Consider the following 24,390-nt stretch of genomic DNA (forward strand, 5'->3'; position numbering starts at 1 on the left):
ACTAAAAAGAATATAAAGAAATTAGAAAGAATCCAAAGAGTAACAACAAAAATGGCACCAACACTCTCTAAATTGACATATGAAGAAAGATTGTCCAAACTGGAACTACAAACCGTGGAACAAAGAAGAGAAAGAGGAGATCTGCTGGCCACTCATAAAATAATGAAAGGAATGGAAGTCCTCAACATAGATGATTTATTAAAGTGAGATAAGAGAAAAACAAGAGGACATGAAAAGGAACTCAAAAAGGATAGTTATAGAAGAGATCTGAAAAAGAATAGTTTCCTACACAGAGTGGTAGATATCTGGAACAAATTGGATGAGGCAACAGTGTGTGGAAAATCTATACAAGAATTTAAGAACAAACTTGATGCTGATAGATACAAAGATGGGTCACTACAAGCATAGCATTCTTAGTGTTTGTGTATTGGTTTGTGTCAGCAAGTGTTGTACAAGTGAGGTGGGCCCAGTTTTTGCACATATTGCACTGAACTGAGCCCTTTGTCTGTCTGCTCGAAGTAATGGGTTTAGAGCATGTTGGGCATGTGTATTTTGTGGTGGGCCCAGGATTGCTCTCTACATCTCCGGCTAAAAGTAGAAGAAGAGGGGTGATCGCCGGAAAATCACCCCTCAGTGCAGAAAAAAACGTAACATTGTATGTTGGAAAAAAGGATTGTGGTACTCCCCCAGGTAGGCGTAGCTCCTCTTTGGGGATCGGTGCCATCTGCGTAGAGCTGATGGCCAGGGGTGGTTGCTGCTGATTGGCCCCCAACTCTTGGGGTTGGGGGGTGGTCCCACGACGTAGACGCTGCAGCTCCAGGTTGTTGTTGTTGTCGTTCCCTAGACTGTCTGTCCGAGCAGTCCCGTCTCCCCAAGGAAGGCCACAGCCGAAACTGGGTTTTCCCACAAATCCTTTATAGAGTGTATGTTGTGTTGTTTGCGTGCATGATTGTGTATAATGCAGTCTTCCATTATGTGTTGTATGGTATGGGGTGAAGTGTTACATCCTGGGCAGCTGTTCACAACACGGTCGTCCAGCCTCTTCTGGTAGCTTAGAAGTGCTGGGTGGTGACCGCATCGCAGTCTGGCCAAGTGGACTCTGTCCTTTCGTGGGAGAGAGGATTCAGAAGGGTGGATATCAGGGGGTCTGGCATGCAGCAGTATGTTGTCTTTCAGTGTGTTAATGGAGCGGTGAGTGATATGATTATGAATATGCTTCCGGAGGCTGGTATTTGGTGGTTGTGGAGGAAGAGAAGAGAGTATCTGTGCGTAATAAAGGTCTTTGGGTGTGGTTTTAATGTTTCTTGGTGTGTGTGGGTGTTCTGCTATGTAGTGTAGCGGGTGTGATGTGATGTGTTTGTGGTGGCTGCAGCAAGTGTTTGTGTGCCTCTCATGTCGAGGTGGTCCTTGACTTTGAGGACTTTTGTTTCATGGTGTAAATGGTCTGTAGGTGATGTATTTGTGCAGCCTGTAATTGTTTTTAGGGCTTTGTTTTGTATGATTTGAAGGGTGTTGTGGTGTGTCTCACTGAGATTAGGAGCCCATGCAGGACTCGCATAATTCATCACTGAGCGTATGCATTGTTTGTATATTGTTATATTAGTTTCTTTGTTTTGTCAAATTGTTGTTCCAGTGTTTGACTTAAGTGCGTTAAGTCTAGGTGTGCATTTGTTTTTTATGTTTGTGAGGTGTTGTTTGAAAGACATGGATGTATCGTATGTTACACCAAGAATTTTCGGTGTGTTTGTGTGTGGTATTAGAGTGTTGTTGATGTAGAGATGAGGTATGTATTTGTGTTCTTTTGTCCAGTTGGTGAGAAGTGTTGCTGTAGATTTGGTTGGAGCTATTTTGAGTCTGTTTGTGATGAACCATGTGTTGAGTGTGTCAAGGTAAGGCTGGATTATTTCTTTTCTGCAGCTTTGTCTGTGTTACGATGTGTGCATGTGATTGTTATGTCGTCTGCGTAGGAAGAGATTTGTATTTCTGAGGTGTCTGGCGTGGGTAAGTCATGCATGTATAGATTAAATAATGTGGGGGATAGAACTGAGCCCTGTGGTACTCCGTTCTTAATGTTTCTGATGTGCGATGATTGGCCATTATATGACACATGAGCATTCCTGCCTGCCAGATAATTGGCCAGCCATCTTTTGGTGTTATTGTGCATATCTGTGTTATATATTTTATTTGTTAGGTTGTGGCGGGGGATAGCATCAAAAGCTTTACTAATGTCCAATGTTATAAGAAGTGTTCTGTGGTGGGGGGCCTATCTGAATTGATGCCGTCTAAAATTCTTTGTGTTGAGGTTTGTCAGAAGAGTGTTTGTGGAGTGTAGTGGCCTAAAAAAACCGTGTTGTGAGTCAGCAAGGGGGATATATGGTGTGACAAGTTTAAGTATTAGGCGTTCAATGACTTTAGAGGGGGTGCAGAGAAGTGTGATTGGGCGGTGCGATGTTGGGATTGTTGGGTCTTTGTTCGGTTTTGGAATGGTGATTATTTTACCATGCTTCCAGATGTCGGGTATAGTGTTGTGTGAATAGCTGTAGTTTGCAATGTTTGTGAGTGCGTGTATACCTTGTGGTCCAATGTGTTTTAGGTGGATGTTTGCTTATGTTATCAGGGCCACAGGCAGATGAGTGCTTGAGATTATGCATTATGAGTTTTGTGTCTGACTGTCTATGAAGGGTCCTGGAGCTGCAACGTCTACGTCGTGGGGACCACCCCCCAACCCCAAGAGTTGGGGGGCCAATCAGCAGCAACCACCCCTGGCCATCAGCTCTACGCAGAAGGCACCGATCCCCAAGGAGGAGCAGCTCCAGGTTGAGGGTGTGGGTATGGATAATGTGATGGGTTTGGGGCAAGGTTAGGTGGTGGTTGGTGGTATGGTGTGGAGGTGGGTTGACCAGATGGGAAGTTGGGAGAAGGAAAGGGAAGGTTTTGGTAGGCATGGGTTGCGTGATTGAGGGGTTGGTGTTGTGGGTGAACGGGAAGGGGGTTTAGGGGTGTCGGGATATGGGGGTTGGATTGTTGAGGGTTTAGTTGAGGAATAGCTTGAGCATTTGGTGTGGAGGGAGGAATGGGGTTGGAGGGGTGTTGTAGTTGGGAGGGGTTAAAGGGGTCTTCCTGTGAGGGCTCATTGTAAAAGGGTAAGATATCCTGATAATCCTCGTGAAATGTTGGATTATCTGCCTTAGGCGCAGCGTGGTCAGAGTGATGTGAGTGGTCATGGTGTAAGGATGGTTTGTCATTGTCATCCTGTGAAATTATTTGTTGTGAATCTGGTTTAGTGTTGTCATGGTCAGAGTTATGTGTGGGCTTTTCTTCTCGAGATTTAGAGAGAATGCCGTCTACCATTTTTTTTTACTTTGGCTCTCGTTCCTGTAGCCATGTTAGTGGTTAACTAGAGATGCATGTATGACTTAACAAATATAGAAAGTAGTTAGGTGAGATAGGAGGTCTAAGTTGAGATAGTTAAATTAGAAATATTTGGTATACATTATATAAGGGGTAGTATGTTATGGTGAGATAAGAGGGGGGTATAGGGTTTCAATGGGTATACAATGATATAATTGCAACAACAAAATTTAATTACATATAGTTAAGAAAAAATATATAAGTTATTGTAAAAGGTAAATAGATATACAATATAAATGGGCATATATGATATTGGGAAGAAAAAGGTAATATTTGATAATGGCAAGAAAAAGTAATGTGATTATACAGGTTATTGTAAAAGTTGAAAATGTATTATTCTAAATAATAAATTGCGAAGGTACAAGATAGAAGTATGCAAAAATGTTGTTGACTTGATGATATGGAATGATTTAAGTTATCAATAAAATAAAATAATAGTGAAAATGTTTTTAGTAGGCAAGAAATATTATATGCACCAATAATTTGGGAAAATTATATCTAACACTTATTTATGAATTATTTTGTGAACTAATAGTTCAATCTAGTTTAACACTGTTAGAGTTGTAATGTTATTTATTTAACATGTAAATATTTTAGTTCTGATATGTAGTCACATATCTTATCTTATCTTACTTGGAAGATTTCGGTTGTTGATAGAACACTCGGAATTTTCTAACTGTAGACAGGTGTGGGTATACCGCCAATTTGGGCTGTCACTGTCCGTATATTTCTTGTTGTTACATAATGTGAAGGAGAAGTGGCACTTAGATCTTCATGTTGTGAACATGAGATTGTTCATTGGCGTGTAAATGCCTCCAGGTGAGTGGTGATGGATGTTATGAAAAGGGAGACAAAAGCGAGTATCAGGGATGGTTTGAATGGGTAAGGTAAGGTTATTATTATTAATTAGATGTGAGATAGGTAGAAATAATCTAAGTTACCTTTCGTAAGGAGGTGGTTGAGAGGAGGAGTCGGCGATGGCAACGTATGCGTCAGTGCACTGGGTTTAGAGGGACTTGAAGTGGCATTGTGTATCGAGAAGGGCAGTCAGGACTCGTAGATACGGTGAATATGGTAATCGCTGTGGCGAAGGGAGTGGTTGTTGCGGGGAGGTAGATGCACAGTCCCGCTGTCGCCGTCTCGAAGGAAGTGGTTGGGGAAAGGAGGTGGATACACAGTTTCGCTGGGAACGTGTGGTTTGCGCTGGCCCGACTGGAATCGGGTGGTAGGCGTGGGGTGCGGCGGTGACGAGTTAATTGGACGTCTTCTCCTCAGAGGCGGGAGCGGCGTTTCTCTTCTTGAGGCGCGGGGACAGCGTTGCCACCATTTATGTGTCCCCTCTGGTCCCAGGTTAATTAACGATGTTCTCCACCTTCTTCAATTTTATTTACCACTTATTACACTTCAAGTTTTCACTTGTTCACAATGTCTGTTCCGAACACTATTGGTTAGTCCAGGTTCCTCTTTGAGGATTGGAAAGTCACTGTCTTATATTGGTAACCCTCTTAACTATAGTGCACTCACTTGTATAACCTCGGACCGACTCAACTTCTCGCCCTCTGCATGTGGTCTTAAGGGGCGGAAGTAATGGCGTAAGCACTTATGAGGTCTCACGCTTGTATAAGCTTTAGAGTTTATGCGAGCAAGATTACAAACATATGGTACTATTACTATCTTGGGGTTACATTATATAATGTAGTCTAACAGCTAAAATATATATATATCCAGGGGAGGGGCGTCAATATACGTAATATCGTGTTTTAGTCTTGTGTGGTTACTCGGGTGGTGGTGTGTGTTCATATGTTTGTTACTTGGGCAGTGGCGGACGGATAAGCACAATTCTTGACTCAGCAATCTTTAGTCAGCAAGATGGGCTGGACGTCGGCGGACAGTGAGTGAGTGAGGGAGTGAGTGAGTGGTGGTGTGAGCGAGTGATATGAGTGGGCAATATTACTCTTCATGTATATGGGGCGTATACATATACACTGTTAAACAGTGACTTGATATACTAAAGGTAGTGTCTCGTTTCAACTGGGGAGCATATCGTATAACTTTAATAAGGCTTTACCAAACATTGTGCCTTAACAAAATGGATTATGGATGTCAAATTTATGGATCTGCATGTAAAACTTCATTAAAGAAGCTTGATATAGTCCACAATATGGCTTTGCGGATCTGTTCGGGAGCCTATAGAACATCTCCAGTGGATAGCTTGTATGTGGACGCAGGAGTTCCTCCCCTCTATATTCGCAGGGAGGAATTAAGCCTTAGATATATGTTTCGTGTCTTAACATCAAAACAAAATCCAAACTTCAAATATGTAAATCAGCCGGTAGACAGAGCTCCAAGGAAAAGTACTCTACCAAAACCTTTAGAAGTGAGATGTGAAGCTGGGACAGAGAAGGTAGGACTTTTTCCTAATACAATTGCTGAGATCACGCCTCCCAAGTTCCCTCCTTGGAAACGATGCCCCACTGTAATATATCCTCTTAAAAACAAGAAAAATAGAACTGCTGTAGAGCTAAAAAGCCAATTTTTAGAACATTTATCAGTACATGCTGATTCAATTTTTATTTATTCAGATGGATCAAAATCCCAAGATGGTGTTGGTTGTGCTGTTGTATCTGATAGCACAGTTTTAAAGAGAAAGTTGCCTCATTTTAGCTCTGTTTTTACTGCTGAACTGCTGGCAGTCAGCAACACCCTCAAATTTGTTTTTAATTCTGTTCCATGTAATAAGAACATCGTTATTTTCACAGACTCCATGAGCATTGTATCCTCTCTAAATACATTATTACCTCGTCACTTTTTAATCCAAGAAATACAGGACTGGTTTATTCTCATTAACAACAGAAAGAAAATAAAAGTAAACTTTTGCTGGGTGCTGTCCCATGTGGATGTCACTGGAAATGAACAGGCCGATGCTGCAGCCAAAGCCGCCACTAGGCTCAACCATATAACAGACCAAAAGATCCCACATACAGACTTCAAACAAGTAATTCATCGTTATACAATGGAAAAGTGGCAAGAACAATGGACAAGGCTGGACGGTAGTTACAAATTAAAAGAGATTCAACCCTTGGTGAACCCTTGGAAGTGTCCTTCTTTGGACAGGTCAAGTATTGCTCTAACAAGATTGAGAATTGGCCATTCCTACATTACCCATAAATTTTTGATGGCAAGTGGAGCAGAAAGGCTGGCCCCCCAATGTCCCACTTGCCAAGTAGTTTTTACAATAAAACACATTTTAATTCAGTGCCCTGCATTCTGTAATAAGCACAGGGCAAATTTTTGAACAAATATATCTTTTAAACAAATTTTAGGGGAGGAAGCTCATGTGAAGAATGTTGTAAAGTTTTTGAAAGACATCGGTTTATTTTATGAAATTTAAGGTTGTGTATATGAGTGCTTGTGAGTGTATGTTGTTGTGATGTGTTTTTGTGAATGTTTATTGTTTTTACTGTTTTACTTGAATTTTTATCTATATGAGATAAATATGCGCTGAATGGCCTACCGGCTCCGGCGCTTGGCCTTCGAGCCAAAAAATTTCATAAATCAAGTATTATGTTTACAGTTGGAAGCAAAGGAATCAGGCGGAGTGAAATGTTAAACATGCCTCTATTGTGTTTGATAATGTTATATTCCAGGATGATGGTTACTTCCAAACATTTTCTCTGGGTTTTATTGGGCTCATTTATCAGTAGGTCTTCCTTTTCCCAGCTCATCAGGTGGTTGCTACTGCTTCTGGGTGTAACACAGGCATTGGTTGTGATATGTTGGACATCATTCATGACTACATGATAAAGCTGTAACAAGTGAAGTAACATACTAGTAAAGGCTCTGTCCTTACATAGTGTTTCATTTGATATACTTGTTAGCAACTGCCAGTTGCATACAAACTGTAAATGAGTACCTTGTTTTGTAGGAAGTGATGTACAATATGCAATCCTAGCAGTTCCTTGGCATTAACAGGACATGTTTGATGAGATAAGTAGGGAACTTGTGGTGCCTTTCTATAGAATCTGGAATATTGAGAAGTTTTGATAAAATCTCACCACTCTTAACCCCATCATTGATGTCTTAAGAACATAAGAATGAAGGAGACTGCAAGAGACCATAAGGCCTAAACAAGGCAGCTCCATATCCATCACCACCTGTCATTCCCATCCATTAAGTTGTGTAACCTTTTCTTAAAACAACTGATAGTTTCAGCGTTCACTACAGGGTTACTAAGTCTATTCCATTTGTTGACCACCCTATTAGTAAACCAATTCTTGTCTATTTCCTTCTTAAATCTAAATCTGTCCAGTTTAAATCTATTACTGCGAGTCCTGACCTGTTGTTTTAATATGATGACCTTGTTTGCATCATCCTTGTTAAATCCTTTGATCCACTTGAACATCTCTATTAGATCACCCCACACTCTGTGTCTTTCCTGAGAGTGCAAGTTAAGGTGCCTAAGCTTCTCCTCGTAAGGCAAATTTCTGAGTCCATGTATCATTTTGGTCATTCTGCTCTGTACTGATTGTAGTAAATTGATGTCCATTCTGTAGGACATCAATATATATACAAATTAAGAAATAAGTGCAGACATCTTGATTTCAGCCAGTTCACAGTTAAGGTAACTTTTTACAACTTCAGACAATTATCTAAGCTTCACATCAACCCCAAGGTTATCCTTAAATTGGAGCTTGGTATATTTTGCATAGGGAGCAAAGGCAGGTAAAATCATTGAGCCAAGTAGGTTGCGCTGTTTAAATCAGCTGAAGTAGAGAATAATCAGGTTCTATAAATAAGGACAGATGCTTAGAACACTAAGTAGCCTCAACAACAGGAGATGACAATTCATTTGGGATATCCAAATCATGCTCCATTTGGTCTTGGTGGAGGTGGGAGTGTATTCCATAGTTTGGCAGGCTGCAGCAGGAAGAGCCAATCTCTGGTGTCCATTAGAATGAGTCATTACCAGTGTTCTTCTGATATGTCTTCTAATGCAAGGTCAGCCTCACCATCAGCGAGACTGCTGGGTCCTGAGTATTCCATGTTGTTATATGTCAGGTGTACATGAACAGTACCCCACACTTAACTTGCTAGGAGAGTGATATGCCATATTTAAGACAATGTTACATTTCTTGTACTGTGCATATTCAGACATGAGGATCCCCAGTTGGGGATGTTTGACCAAGTAGATGAATTTTAAATCAAGAATATTGATTGTCTAATAATTTGTATGTTTACTGGTGGCACCAGACTGACCTCAGGATCTTACCACAGTTCTCAGCCAAGTCCATTTGTTGACAGCAATGTATATCCTTTACAGAAAAGGAAATTCCTTCACTGTATTTACAGGTGACTGTCCACAACAGTGAGTCAATGTGGCATGAGTTGAATGATGATGGAGGCAACCCTGAATATAAACTTTTCTCAGATGATAAGATTGCTACTTCATTGCTGATCTCCAGCTTGAAGTTCTTGATTAGGACAGTGGTGAGTATGTGGAGGCCTTTGAGTGCAAGGCAACATAAGGTTTCACTGACACAAACTGTTATGGGAATGTGACCTTTTGTGCCCTTGTGGAGGACTTTTAGCTAGTGAGTAAATGATCACCAGAACTGTTGGGTCCTTTGACAGTCAACTATTAACACCTTGAGGTCTGTGATCCCTGCTTTGTCTCACTCTTGCTCCACACCACTGCCTTGCCAGGCACTAATCCCCTCAGTTTCCAAGCTGTAGCCCAGGACATATGGCACAGCCAAATCTAACATCAACCTGAAATTTTCTTCTGAGTCATCTGATGCCTGTTGCAGATAATCCATTACCTTAGTCCACTTTGGTTACCCTTGGGCCACATTATTATTGACCGTTGTGGCTCCCACTCTGACAGTGACTAAATGGAGCAAAGCACCACTAGACCATATTGGAACACTACTGCTGAAGAATAAATGTGCTATGCTGTGTATGAACCACATGAGGTTTAGGTCATTAAGTTCACCATCCTTAAAGGAGCTATAGAGGGATGATTTTCAGGCCATTGGGGAGGTGTACATAGAATTTCTGCCAAGGTATTTTATTTCTTTAACATTGCATTTTCTATTTATGTAACTTGTTACTAGAAATTATAACAAGAACGCTCTTATGTGCATTTTATTGATTAAAATGATCATAGGTACAATCATGAACAAAAGTTTTGACCCACCCAGAGTTTTTTGTGATACAGAATTAAAATTCTTTGGCTGACTTTTTTTTAATATATTTAAGAAAACTACCAAACTGTAAGCTAAATACTACATGGGAAAATATATAATAGTTGACACAAAAAAAATCCTATTGACATTATGAGAATTAGCATTTACTGTACCTAGTTGTATTATACGGGAAGGGAACTATGCTTGTGGTGACCCGTCTTTGTATCTTTCAGCATCGAGTTTTTTCTTAAAATCTTGAATATTGCTTGCACACACTGTTTCTTTATCTAATTATTTCAGGTATCCAGTACAGTGTGTGGGAAGCTATTTTTTTTTTTTTTTTCTCTCCAGATCTTTTCTATAGTTATCCTTTTTGAGTTTTTCATATCATCTTGTTTTTCCATTGTCACATTTTAGTGAATCATTCCTATCAAGGATTTCCATTCCTTTCATGATTCTATAGAGCAGGGGTTCTTAACTTTTTTTCTCCAATTCCCCACTTTTTAGTGAGCCAAGTAAGTCAACATTTGGATGTAATGTATTAAATTTTGAAGCACTATCGATTATTTGTGAGTGGAAACAAATTCACAAAATGTGACAACAAGAAGACACCAGAAACAAATAAAAATAAACTAAAACACATCGATAAAAAAAAAAAGAAAAAAAAAAAGACAGTGCTTCTTCTGTCCGACCAGTCATTCCCCACTTGGCAACTCTGCCATTCCCCAATAGTGGGGAATTCCCCACAGGTTAAGAACCACTGCTATAGAGAGTCAGTAGATCTCCTCTTTCTCTTCTCTGCTCCAGTGTTGGTAATTCTAATTTGGATAATCTTTGTATGTTAATTTGGAAAGAGCTGGTGCCAACTTTGTCGTTGCTCTCTGTATTCTTTCTAATTTCTTTATATTGTATTTTGTACTGGGTGTCCATAGTGTTGCTGCATATTCCAGTTTTGGTCTTATTGATGTAACCAATATTTTTTTAATCATTCTTCATCCAAGTAGTCAAATGCCACTTTCATCGACCGTAATAGGTTGAAGGTTTCTCTGACTATTTTGTTTATATGTTTGTCCGGTGTCATGTCTTTGCTGATTATTACTCCAAGGTCTTGAAACTTTTGCTCATGACTGTACATACCCATATACTGTGTATAAAACACTAAGAATAGGTTTCCCTAAAGATTGCATGAAATCGGTGGCCAAGTCTCAGATAAAACCAAGGGCCAGTCATATCTATGGCCTTATTGCATTGGATATCTCAGTGATTATATGTATTTTTTTAGATACATTGGGTAATTGGTATATATGTATTTTTGTAGACCCTGTCTGTCAGGAAAGGAGTCACTAACCAGACCATCATGGGTCAGTCTATCCAGCCACCCTTTCAGTGTAATGTTATTATTGTCATTGATATACAGTATAAGAATAAAGGAGGGGAGTCTGGTGTTGAAGCAGACTAGGGCACCTCTGTTGAGATGCAAAAAAACATAGGCAGGCAGGTTGAATCCCCAAGAACCATCATGTCACTTTAAATTCTCCAGCTCTAACAAAGGCTCTTATGCCTAGTTCCCTTGCAGAGCAAGTAATGGCTGGAAAGTTGAGAAAAATTTACTAATGGTTTTAAGTCAATGGTAATCCTTTACTAAGTACTGGTATTTTATTTCTTGCAGTTAATACATTTCATGGGAATTCCATACCTTGTAGCAGAAGGAGAAGCAGAAAAGACTGCAGCTTGGCTTGACATGGAAGGTGTAAGTATTCACATTAAATTTTGTATTTTCTCATAAAACCACATTTTATCTGTTAACTTGTATTAATTGAGTATTGTATTAATCAGTTAAATGAAGCAACCTTGCTGTGGGTGTGATGTGTCTTCATAACTTTTGACCCAGGGCAGTAGGCGAGATACAGGGATGACCCATCATCCAGGAGGAGCCAAGAAAAGAGGGAGGGAGGGAGGGGTGGTGAATGGGAGTAGAGTGGGTGGGGATGAAATGGGTGCGAGTGGAATTATGCCTTTTGACTTTGGCTATTCCCTTGTAAGGGGAAAAAAGCCCTTGGTGTATGTATGCATGTATGTATTAATCAAGCAATATTACATGTAGGTTACACTACATAGTTAGCTTTTATTTTGTAGAGTAGGGACCAATGAAGGGTTGTGGCAAGGATTAGTACTTAAAGATGGATGTTGTAGAGAATAATTTCCTCACCACCCATTTTCATTTTAACCTCTTGAAAATGATGCTAATGTAGGCATCATGAACCACTGGTGGAATATATGAGGATGCCAGCATTGATGTCCTGATTATATTTTTGTAAATGCAGCTGAGTGACCCCCATATACTGTGAATAGGTGTGATTATGTTTACTGTGACATCATATTTATTCAGGGTGAAAGAGAATGAGTATAACAATGGTAACTTTATATTTTATAATATGTGTATTATGATGCATCATTGTACATCAGGAAACCTGATGTGCACACAAATATTTGACTTGTATTGAGGTTTCAGCTCTGTTGCAGCCAGTGCTCACTCCCTTTGTAATCCTAGTAGCCAGTTGCCCTTAAGGACATAAGAATGAAGGAGTCTGCAAGAGACCATAGGGCCTACACTTGGCAATTCTATGTCTATTACCACCTGTCATCCCCATCCATAAAAGTTGTCTAAACTTTTCTTAAAACAATAGTTTCAGCACTCATTACATGGTTACTAACTGTATTCCATTTATTGACCTCTATTGGTAAACCATTTCTTGCCTATTTCCTTCTTAAATCTAAATTGGTCCAACTTAAATCCATTACTGCAAGTCCTGCCCTATTGTCTTAATATGATGACCTTGTTTGCATCACCCTTGTTAAAGCTTTTGATCCACTTGAACACCTCTATTAGATCACTCCGCACTCTTTGTCTTCCCAGAGAGCTTAAGTTAAATTGCCTAAGCCTGTCCTCATAAGGTAAATTTCTGAGCCCATGTATCATTTTGATAATTTTCCTTTGTACTGATTCTAGTGAATCAATATCCATTCTATAGGATGGAGGCCAAGACTGTACTGCATAGTCAAGGATGGGTCTGACTAACCCCAGATAGAATTTGACCACTAGGACCTAGAGGCAAATAGATAAATAAATCACCTATCTTATGGATAAAAATAAAAACCAAAGGCCCTGCGAGGCAATTAACCAGGCCCTTAGGAAATAAGCCTCTGGTCATAACATAAGTAAAACACATAAGCAGGCAGGAGGTTGCACTCCCCATGCCACAGTGTTCCATGTTAGGAGTTCTGATACAATCATGATAAACATTTACCCATCACTCATCATCCAATCCACTCAGCTTTCAATACTTTTGGAAAAATCATCCGTATCCAGTTGAAATATGATAGTGATCATCTCTTGAATCAGTGTTATGTGACTTTTACATCTGACATTGTTACCAAAATTGCGTATGAGGTAATAAAATTCCTTACATCCAGGAGATGACAACCTAATCACTGAAGTAATCAGATGAAGCAGTGTAGACAGTGAAAGTTGTTACTGTTCCAACCTCTTTAACCCTGCTCAGGTAAAGCTTTTTTGGGGAAACACCTCAGGTAATGCGGGGTCTGACAGACCCCAAACACAAAAAATACAATAAAAATACTTTCACTGCATTTAGTGACATAGAAATCAAAACATATGTACTTCAACTTATCTTCTTCCATTTACGTGCTTGAAAGTGACTATAATTGTTAGAAATATTTTTTAATGAACATTACAAAAAAAGGATGAAAAATAAGGTATTGCTGAATTTAGAGGGTGCTTGACTGAAAACAGGAAATGTGAAGCAGTTGGTCATCATCATTTTGTAGAGACCAATGTCCCAACTATCTTTAAGGAGAAACAGAGCTACAACAAATGAATAATAAATGTGTTAAAAAAAAAAAAAAATCCGGTAATTTTTTTTTTTTTTTTTACCTCAAACACAAAAAATAAAAATAAAAAGATTTCCACTGCATTTAGTGACATAGAAATCAAAACATATGTACTTCAACTAATCTTCTTCCATTTACATGCTTGAAAATGACTATAATTGTTAGAATTTTTTTTTTTTTATGAAAATTACAAAAAAATTATGAAAAGTAAGGTATCACTGACTTTAGAGGGTACTTGACTGAAAACAGGAAACGTGAAGCGGTTGGCCATCATCATTTTGTAGAGACCAATGTCCCAACTATCTTAGGAAAAGTAGAGCCACAACAAATGGATAATAAATGTGTTTCATAAACCATAAAATCTGAAAAAAAATTGGAGGTAATTATTTTGACTTTGTGATACTGAAGAATCTAATTGCAGTCATTGCAGATGGGGATTGAATGTTCCTGACACACTGGTCTTTTGCAGTGTAGGCAATAGTTACCCAGAATAACAAAAAAAAAAAAAAAAAAAAGTGATAATGAACATAAAACTATGATTCCCTAGTCATCACAATTACGATGCATTCAAAATAATACCATCTGTGCCGTTACGAGAGGTAACGGGGCTTTTTTATATGTCCGTGTATCCCCATGTTTACATATTTTTTGTCGTAAGGCTCGTTTCCCCTCGGAAGAGGTTTTCAATTTTGTTTTTTGTAATGCTTTAATTTTAAGTATATTTCGAGCAGAGGCCTTTTCTGTTCGAAAATCCCACCTTGTAAGTTGTCTGCAAGCTGTGTTGCAAGATAACATCTCATTATTTGTACAATGTTCACTTAAAGAATTAGACTTAAGAAGGTGTGTAAGAACCGGTTGCTGTTTTGTGATGTCACGTCACACATCTAGGCAGTCTGGTTTGAAACGCCTTCAGGTGTATACCCGCTCCCTTCGCGGCCTACTCAGTGAGTTTTTGAGCCGAATTTAGTTTTAGATCTGGTATATCGTTTCTTGTATGTCATAATGAATTTAGCCTTAAGCTGCTCGTATTTCATGTTCAGATTCTTTGTAATTCTGTATAAAAGCTGTTAGTAACGAGCGCCACTCTGTATTGTTTTACAGCTTTTCATCTACTACTTCTACTCTTCCTCCCAATTTCTGTCTGCCCCTCCATAGTTTCAATGGCAGCACCTGTTGTGTGAAGATGAGAAAGTCGTTTTTTCTATTGCCAATAAACGTAGCAACGAGTACTCCGTGGATCCTTACCCCCTCCGCGTTTGTTTACGTTACGTAACGCACAAAGAGGGCACCTGTTACGTTCTCCCCTATGCGCAGCAAAGTAATTCGCTGCGCCACACCATCACCATTGAAAACAAACAAAATTCAACATATCAGTCATAAAAAATTACAAAAAAAAAAGAAATTCTTATTTACCCATAAGTATAAATGATAAAACATTTATATGACATGAAAAAACCTCAGGTAAAGTGGGGTCTAACAAACCCCACACTACTCACACCTAAGGTAAAGTGGGGTCTGACAGGCCCAAAAGCTCTATAAAGCTTATATAGAGCAAGATTCAGGAATGACCCTATCACCCCCTTAAACTACTCTACTCGTCAAGAAGATATATGGGAGAACATACAGTATCTATATGCAATATATTAGTATATTAAAAGTAAAAAAAATAAAAGCATGGGGTCTGTCTGTCCCCACTTTACCTAAGTCGGGTTAAAGTATAAGTTGTCCTGTGGCTTCGAAGCCTTTATGAACTCGTTAGAGTCCCTGCCAAACGACACTGCTTTTTGTCAACTGAAGGTCAGATCACCTTCAGCAATGGTACCAGATGCTTCTCTCAAGAAACCTCGGCTTAGGACTTTTACGGTTCTTATCGGAAGCCATCAATATTTCTCTTTAACTTCAGACCACCAAATGTCTGAGAACAGAAACAAGTAAGTTGTCAGACTTTCCCGTATGACATTTTTTAAACCATAGATACGATAGGTTTAAATTTCTCAGACATTTGATAATTTTTCTCAGCTTTAGTGTTAATCTTCTCTGAATTTTGAGAATTTAATCTTAACATTTAAATTTTACTTTTTTGTAGTCGATTACGATGTTAGATTATTTCCCTCTTATGTTGTAAGCCGCTATATAAGCGCTTTGCTATTAAAGTTACGATAGTTGGTCACGAAGTCCGTTTTCCCGTTCTTTGTACCAAGTTTTTTCGGTTTTAGTAATTTCCTTGTTTGAGGACCTTATTTTCCTTGACGGAAGTTGCCGGCTAAGGGGACTTCGTTACTCATGAACTTTTCGCAATTTATTGAATTGTTCTTTGAAATTGGTGGCCTCTATTATTATATTGTTGTGGTTTCCCTTGATCTGTTTGACCTTTTTAATTTAAACTTGTATTTAAACCAAATTGATGATTTTTTCTTAAATTCTTAGTTGTTGCTTAGTCTGTAAGACTGTTTTTGGTACGACTGTCTTACTCTTGTGTATTTGGTGAGGAGTTTGTTTGGGTTGCCTTTTCGATATGACTAGCTACGATAAGTCATTGTCTGACTCAGAGGTTTTGAAAAAACTCCGAAGACAGAGAGCCCATAGAAAGGGTCTTATCTCGAAGGACTTGAAAGCCATAAAAAGTTCTAACATTGATGAACTATCTCATTCTGTACTTGACACCATGATGTCTCAACTTGACGATTTCCTTACGGAAATCCAAAATTTTGACGAGGAAATTTACGACTTGCTCCCCGAAGAAGAAAAGGACGAGGATATGGAAAAATCCAGGGCTTACCGCCTGTCCATTCTTCTTGAATTGTCTCCTTTTAAGGAACGGAGACAAGAGTTAAAGGGAGTTCTTGACTCTAAAATTGGTGAAAAATCTAGCAAGTCCACTGATGTTAATTCTGTAAAACTTCCTCTTCCTCCTATTGTTCTTCAACATTTTGAGAACAATTCCAACAATCCATTTGCTTATTTCAATTTTAAAAAGGGTTTTCTGAATGCCTTAGCTGGTATCCCCAATCTGACTAATAGTCAAAAGTTAATTTATTTGAAGGGATATCTCAGAGGGGAGGCTTTCCATTTAGTGGAAAATGTACCAGTGGATGATTCAAATTATGACTCTGCGTTCCTTCTTCTTGATGAGTTGTATTTAAATAAACAAGAAATACAGGACAAGGTGTTGATTTCCATTATTAATGCACCAGAGGTCTCGCTCTTAAGGGACCTAGAAGGTTACATTAGGTCTGTAGATTCCAAGCTACAAGACCTTAAGGGAATTGGAGTAGATTTCACTAGGCCAGGAAGCGAGGGCCTTCTTTTGATCAGTAAATTAATCTTAAATAAGTTACCTAATTTTTTTCTAATTGAATTGTCGAGGGTGATTAATTCAAATTACCCCAATTTTAATCAACTCAAGGAAGTTTACCAGTCAGTTTTAGTTAGACTTACAATGGGATCAGATGATCTTAGTGTCAAACCTAAACGAAGTCTTACTACCAGTTCCTTTGCTTTCAAGGAAATTTCCTTGAAAAAACCTGTTGATTCCAGTAAGGGAGTTAATGGCTCCTTTAAGGTAAATTCTAATCCCATTAAGAAGTCTATCAGTAGATGTGAATTTTGCCCCACTTCCAATCATGCTAGTTCGAAGTGTACTTCATATAAATCCCTTGAGCACAGAAAAGCTAGAGCAGCTCAATTAGGACTGTGCAATGGATGTCTAAATCATGGACATGGTTCTTTGAAATGCCCTGGGTAGGCTGCTCTGCCTTACAAATGTTTTGTTTGCAACAAACCCTAGCACCATGGAGCCATGTGTCATATGGCTTATAAGTCACCACTTTCTGAAGGGAAAGTGTTTAATTTTCATATTTCATCAGATTCCATTGTTCCTTTGGTTTCCCTTCCTATTAGCAGAGGCACGAGAACTGCCCAGTGTCTCTTTTTGTTGGACACTGGAGCCCAGTTTTCTATCATTAACAAGGAATTTGTAGAGGACAGAGTCGGACCTTGTTTAAGTCCTCCTATGGACAAGTTAGTTTTTTCCTTTGGTTTACCTCTAATGAATAAAAGAGGTTTTAACTACACTGCTAACTTAAAAATCCCCTCAGGGATGAATTTGTTTAGTTTGTTTTTTGCTATAGAAGGATTCAACTTGTCCAAACAGATTCCTTCCTTATCCTCTGTACTACTTAGTATGAATGATCACCATTTTTTTGTTTCACCTAGTTTTCCAAAAGTGAAGGGAGATCAACTGAACATTTTAGGCATCATAGAAAATGATATTCTTCAAAACTTTAAACACTTTTCTATTGAAAGTGCCCTCTTATATGGTAGCCCGTCATGCAAGGTTAAACTTGCTGGTGGTTTCATTCCATACGGGACTGGGGCTCAATATATCCCTCCTAGTGAGAAGCCTTTCTACTTAAAGAGAATGATAAGGGGGATTCCTGAAGTGCCCTTCTTATGAAATGCAAAATGTTGATAGTTTGAAATGTAAGGAGAGGCCTTTGAGGGTAAAACCAGATTCTGTCCTTGGAGTGGATTCATTTAGTTGGATAGAGGAATATCATGGAGATTCTCTTGTTTTTTGTAATTCTTCTTTCAAGACCAATGGAGTTTCTCTAAAGAAACCTGAGAAAGGCACTTCCCTTACTCAATCTAAAAGGACTGTTAAATACTTTCCTCCCAAAAGGTTAGGCAAGGAAAGGTTACTTGTCAACTTCTGTTTAGAACCTGTAAGTTCTCAATTTGATCCTTTGCAGGTACATACATACATACATATACCAAGGCTTTTTCCCCCTTCCAAGGGAGGTAGCCAAAAAGGGAAAGGCATAAAAACACTCCCACCCATTTCATCCCCAAATACACTCCACACCCCTCCCACCCTTCCTCTCATCTGAGCACCTCCTGGATGACGGGTCATCCCTGCACCCCGCCCACCGCCCTGGGTCAGAAGCAGTGTCGCAAGACACAGTACATCCACAGCAAGGCCGCTTCATTTAATCGGCGACCCCCCCTCTCCGTCCCCCTTTGCATATAAGGAGAGGACGGGGAGAAATCCCTTCGGGCTGCGTCAAAATTTACTCACACATACTACCCCACCCCCCACCCCCCCGCCCATTCCTCCTCATGCAGTCACAACATCATCCATATACAACCATTCTCCACTCACCTCTGTCTTCCGTCCTCTCCCTTCCTTCCTCAACAGACATTCCCCTCTTCCCCAAAGCCCCCTTCACCCCATCCATCCACCTCATCCTAGGACGTCCCCTCATGTTCACTCCCTCCACATCTGCCTTCCATACCTCTTTTACTAGTCTTTCTTCACTCATTCTTTCCATGTGTCCAAACCATCCTAATATTCTTTCATCAACCCTCTCTCCCAAATCCTTTTTCACCCTTGTTCTCCTCCTCATTTCTCACTTGCAGGTAGTCTTTATTAATTCTAATGTAGAGTATGGTCTGGACAATTTCTATTCTTTAGAGTCCATTGGCATTAAAGAGGAACAGACCCCGGATATTGATGCTTTAGAAATTGATAGATTTAAACAGTCCATTTCCTTCAAGAATGGACACTACTATGTGAAGATCCCATGGAAAAAGGATTTGGTGGACCTTGTTCCCTCTAATCTGAAGATTGCCTTGGCAGTGGCTCAAAGGGTTTATGACAAACTTGAGCAAAAGGGGCTTAGAGAGGAATATGAAGCTGTGTTTGACCAGCAAGAGGCCTTGGGTATTATTGAGGCAGTTACTAAAAGAGTCCCTGGACAAATCTTTATTCCCCATAGACATGTGTTGAAGGATGATAATCTTACCACTTCTAGAATAAGGCCAGTTTTTAATTGCTCTCTTAGAGTAGGAAAAGCTCCTTCCTTAAATGAAGCTGCATTCCCAGGAGTTTATTTAATGAACAACCTCCTCTCTCTCTTGTTGTATTTCAGAACCAATAATTATGTCATTTTGGCTGATGTTATGTAAGCCTTCTTGCAAATCTGTTTGAAGGATGAGGCTGATCATAACAGGTTCTGTTTCTTTAGGAGGATTAACGGGTATAATACTATCGGATTTGCAGGTATAATACTATCATTTTTGGCTTCATTTGCTCTCCTTTCATTCTGAATTTCCTTATCCAACACCATCTTTCTTTGCAGCCTGACACACTACCTCCTTAATCAAAGATAAATTTTATGCAGACAATTTGGTCTACACTACCAATGAATTTTGTTCCCTCCCTGCTATGGTCAAGAAGATTAATGAGATCATGCTCAGTGCAGGTTTATCTCTCAGGGAGTGGACATGCAACTTGACTTCTGTCCTTTCTGTTCTTGATCAAGAAGTAGTTTGCAATAAAGAAGAGGTAAAAGTGTTGGGATATATTTATAATAAGGATTATAATACTTAGAGAATCAAGGATGTTTCCCTTGACAAGGATGCCTCGACCATAAGACAAGTTTTGAAGTTTTGTCTTGTCTTCTGTATTTGATCCTTTAGGGCTTTTCTCTCCTGTGCTCTTGCATAGAAAAATCCTTATTGGAGGGATGTGCCAAAAGATGGTGGATTGGGATTGGAAATTAGATAGCGAGTTACTTGCTAGATGGAACAAGTTATGTGAAAATTTTAGGGAGGTTAATAACCTATCCTTTAAAAGGAAAACTTTCTGTACTGAATCTCCCCTTAAATTATTTGTATTTGCTGATGCTTCCAAGGAAGCCTATGGATGTGCCATCTATGTTGGGCAAGAAAGAAGAGAATTAAAGGAGTCTAATACCTCTCTTCTATTTGCCAAGTTCAAGGTGGCTCCTATTAAACAAAGAACTTTACCGTCTTTGGAGCTTATGGCAACTTTTCTCTCTTTGAAATGCCTCAGCACTACTTTTGAGGAAGGACTGGTGTCTGCCCCACTGGTTGAATCTGTGGTTCTTTTTGTTGATAGTCAAGTTGCCCTTTCTTGGATCCTGACCAACAAGGCTCCTAAAAAATATATATTTGTTAATAGATTAAAGGAAATTTCCAATCTCTTGGAAATTTTCAAGGCCAAGTTCACACCTATTTCTTTTACTTATGTTCCTTCTGAACATAATATGGCTGATTTCCTATCTAAACCTTTTAGTGCTAAGGTGTTCAAGGAAAAATTCAATTGGTGGTTTATGGACCTGAATGGTTGTTGTTGCCTCCTCATACTTGGCCAAAGGGTTACTTGGGATGTATTCCCTCCTGTTTCAAGGGAGACATTGTCAATGCGGCTGTTGTACAAGTTGACACTCCTCTAATAGATATTTCAAAGTTTTTTTTCTTATAGCAAGCTTCTACATCACACTTCTTTGATTTTTAACTCGCCTGGGCTGAAGGCCTCAAAATTCTCAACCCCCTAGTACTGCATTTATCATAAAAAAATCACCTACAAATTACTCTGGAAAAAATTCTACTGTTAGTAGACATGACAAGGCATCATCCTACAAGTTTTTATTGCTCTACTCACCATTGTTGTCTATGATAAATAACCAATAGTTGGAGAAAATTGTGGTAGCGGCAACTCTCTGCCTCTCTGGCACGGGTGCAGCGTGGTGTTTTATTAAAGCTTGGGGGATGTGCTTTTATACAAAGGATTACAAAGGCAGAGCATGCCGACAGGAGACCTTTTGGTCCATAACTAGGTCGGATGCGTAAAAAATAAATAAAAAATTAAAATATAATTAATACATATACATACATATACCAAAGACGTTTTCCCCCTTACACGGGGGTAGCCAAAAAAGAAAAAGGCATAAATAAATGCATATGCATAGTTAAATAATAAACAAAACAGGTAAATAGTAAATAATAATAAATTGACATAACTAGTAATATGTATCTCTCTTGAAATTTGTCTTGCATACCCACCACTTGTGGGCATGTTTCATCAGTCCCTTAACCCCCAGAATACGATGACGCCTGCGTAAGTGTCATGAGACGCAAGTATGCAATTATGTCCTGAATACAGTAAACCCTTGATATAACAGACAACATGGGGCCAGTATTCTGTCGTTATATCCAAAGATCCATTATAACCGAGGATCCCTTGCTATACATACATATACCAAAGGCTTTTTCCCCCTTACACAGGGGGTAGCCAAAAAGAAAAAGGCATAGAAATCACTCCCACGCATTTCATTTCCCATATATTCCACTCCCCTCCACCCTCCTTCCTATCTTGGCACCTCCTGGATGATGGGTCATCCCTGCATCCTGTCCACTGCCCTGGGTCAGAAGCAGTGTTGCAAGACACAGCACATCCCTTGCTATAACTGATGAAAATCAGTTATAGTGAGGGTTTGTCCATTCAGATTTTTATGTCCGTTATATCTGATGGAAATACATAATGTAAGGCACTGCTCATGTTTTTATGTGTTTTTACATGTTTTCACTCATATTGGCTGATTATAGTTACGTATGTTTTATCACTCATTATTCAATACGCACCCACATGTAAGTATTACACTTATATTACACTTACATAACTTATATTTATGTTTGCAGTTTTCTTGTGTTCATGCTCACAAATTTTTCACAGAGTGCCACTTGACAAAGCACTCCCCCAAGCACAGCCCCACATCACACTCTGGGCACATTGTGGTGACCTTGGTGCGTACACTCGGTGTCTTCCTGCAGCAGTACATGCACCGGAACTGCACATGCTGCTTCTTGGTGCCAGGTACTACCGGAGTGCTGGTCAAGTGGTGGCGGGATATGTGCTCTGCTTGCAGGATACGGTCTGGCCTGAATGCTGCTTGTCAACCCTTTCTGCTGACAGAGGTGACGGAGCCATACCTTTCTAGGAGTTGGTAGGAGACGTTGTACATAAACTCCCGGAAGTAGATTTTACACTCGGTGGGGTCGTACTTGCAACATAGCCAAGTATTGTATGCGTTGAGCATAGTCAGGTCCACGTAGTGGAAGAATAGTTTTTGGTACCACTTCGTGGACTGCCTCACACATTTTGTGCCGCTGAGCATACAGTCAGCCTTGTCAATGAGGCGCATGTTTTCATTGTAGTCTATGACCACATCCGGCGTCTTGATGGGTTTCTTCGTCTTGAAGTGCACATTGCCTGTGTCAACCATATCCCCCTTTTGGACGGTTGTCAGCATGTGGACATCTCTGCGATTAGTCCATTTGATGGCTAGAACTTCGTCAGACTTTTGACGTGTGATGGACTTAGGGTTTTTTCTCTGATGTATCAGGGGTTTCACTCTTGCTGGCATGAGGGAGAAGAATTCTTTCATCAACTGGGAACTTGGCCATATATTTCTGGTTGGTCTTGACGGTGCCGCAGGACCCTGTCTTGTGTTCATGAAGGTATTGGCAGAGGTAGGGGCTCGTGTACCAATTATCAGTGTACACGATGTGTCCACTACCAAGGTAAGACTCCAGCATATTCTTCATGATATTCCCAGACATGCCCAAAGGGTCACCAGGTTTTGCTTGGGGCACATCAACATCTGAAGCAGAGTACACGATTGTATCAAGGATGAACCCCGTTTCACAATCGCACAACACAAACAGTTTGATCCCAAACCGATGGCACTTCGATGGGATGTATTGTTTGAAGGCCAAACAACCCTTGAAAAGCATCAGACTCTCGTCAATAACTATATTCCTGAAGGGGTATAGATATTTTTGGAAGTTTTCTGTGAGGCATGTGATGATTGGCCTAACCTTCCAAATTGGGTCGCTTTTGTCTGGGGTATTGTTGTCCGTGAAGTGCAGAAAGGACATAATCATCAGGTAGCGGTCCCTGGTCATGAATTTGTTGAAGATAGGGGTCGGAATCAGGGGGTCTCGCTTCCAGTAATCTCTCAGCAGGTGTTTTTTGATGAGGGGCATCAGAAGAGTCAGGGCCAAGAAAACCCTTATTTCATCAACAGTAACATCCTGCCAAAACTTGAAGCTGCTCCTTGGGCTGGTAACTAATGTCTCGTTCTTGACCCACTGATAGTATATGTTTGTTTCGTCAACAAGGAGATAAAAAATGCCATCATCAAAGAAGGCATGAAAGAAGTCTGCTTCAGTAGATTCAGGGCCACAGGGCCAGGCTCCAGTAAGTCCTGACTGAGCAGCAGTGAAATCATGAACCTGAGGGACGAAATCTGCTCCTGGGGACCAATCAAACTCTCTGTATAAAGTGGAATGTGGTCTTGCTCGTGGAACTTGTGTGGCAGCAGGGTTATCAGCATCCTCCTCCTCCTCCTCCTCATCATCATCAGAGATTGGCAGGTAGTCTGCATGGCTGTCCTCATGATCACCCTCATCACCACTATCTCTCTCTGTTGCCCACCCTGACTTATGTAACTCCACTTCATCAAAATCATCAGCATCATCTTCGTCATCATCATCATCAAGGAAAAGGATATTGGCAAGCTTGGAGGGTGAGGTGGTTGGCTTGCTAGTGGTGGGGTCAGCTTGAGTAATAAGCAAGCGTGGGGAAGGTTGCGGGGGTTGTGTAGGACGGACTGGTACAGCCTTGCCTTTATTTTCTATTTTCAGCCCTCCTTTCTTACTACCATAAAAAGAACGAGGCATAGGAATTCCCGTAGTAACAATAGAAGGGTCAGAGGGCACAGAAGCAGCTGCAGATGTAGACCGGGTGGTGGTAGTGTTTGTGGTGGTGGTGGCGGAGGTAGTGGTGGTGGTCCCAAATGGTGGTGGTCGTGCGTGGGTGGAGAGGCTTTGTGTCACGGAACCCCGCTTCAGCCGGCCACGTGCACTAACAACGGGTTGTTGGTGCCATTTTTGACACCCTGGCACGTTTCCGGTCACCACCAGATGCTGCAGCTGTGGTTGCACCACGGCTGGATGATGTATAAGGCGTGGGTGACGATGTAGTCACAATAGCGGGGTCGGGGTCTACATCTAA

General features: G+C 40.2%; 1 protein-coding gene across 2 annotated transcripts in view; it reads left to right on the forward strand.

Annotated features, from left to right (window-relative positions):
• The window catches only part of LOC143039179 (uncharacterized), a 387,022-nt gene that overhangs the window by 219,393 nt on the left and 143,239 nt on the right, over positions 1-24,390 (forward strand). For both annotated transcript variants that reach the window (XM_076209036.1, XM_076209037.1), the window contains one exon: positions 11,266-11,346. In XM_076209036.1, the coding sequence (XP_076065151.1) occupies positions 11,266-11,346 (81 nt within the window). The remainder of the gene's footprint in view (positions 1-11,265; positions 11,347-24,390) is intronic.

This window comes from Oratosquilla oratoria, chromosome 26 (assembly GCF_046742065.1).
Source record: "Oratosquilla oratoria isolate Oo_2021 chromosome 26, ASM4674206v1, whole genome shotgun sequence".
In the NCBI taxonomy this organism is placed as follows: domain Eukaryota; kingdom Metazoa; phylum Arthropoda; class Malacostraca; order Stomatopoda; family Squillidae; genus Oratosquilla; species Oratosquilla oratoria.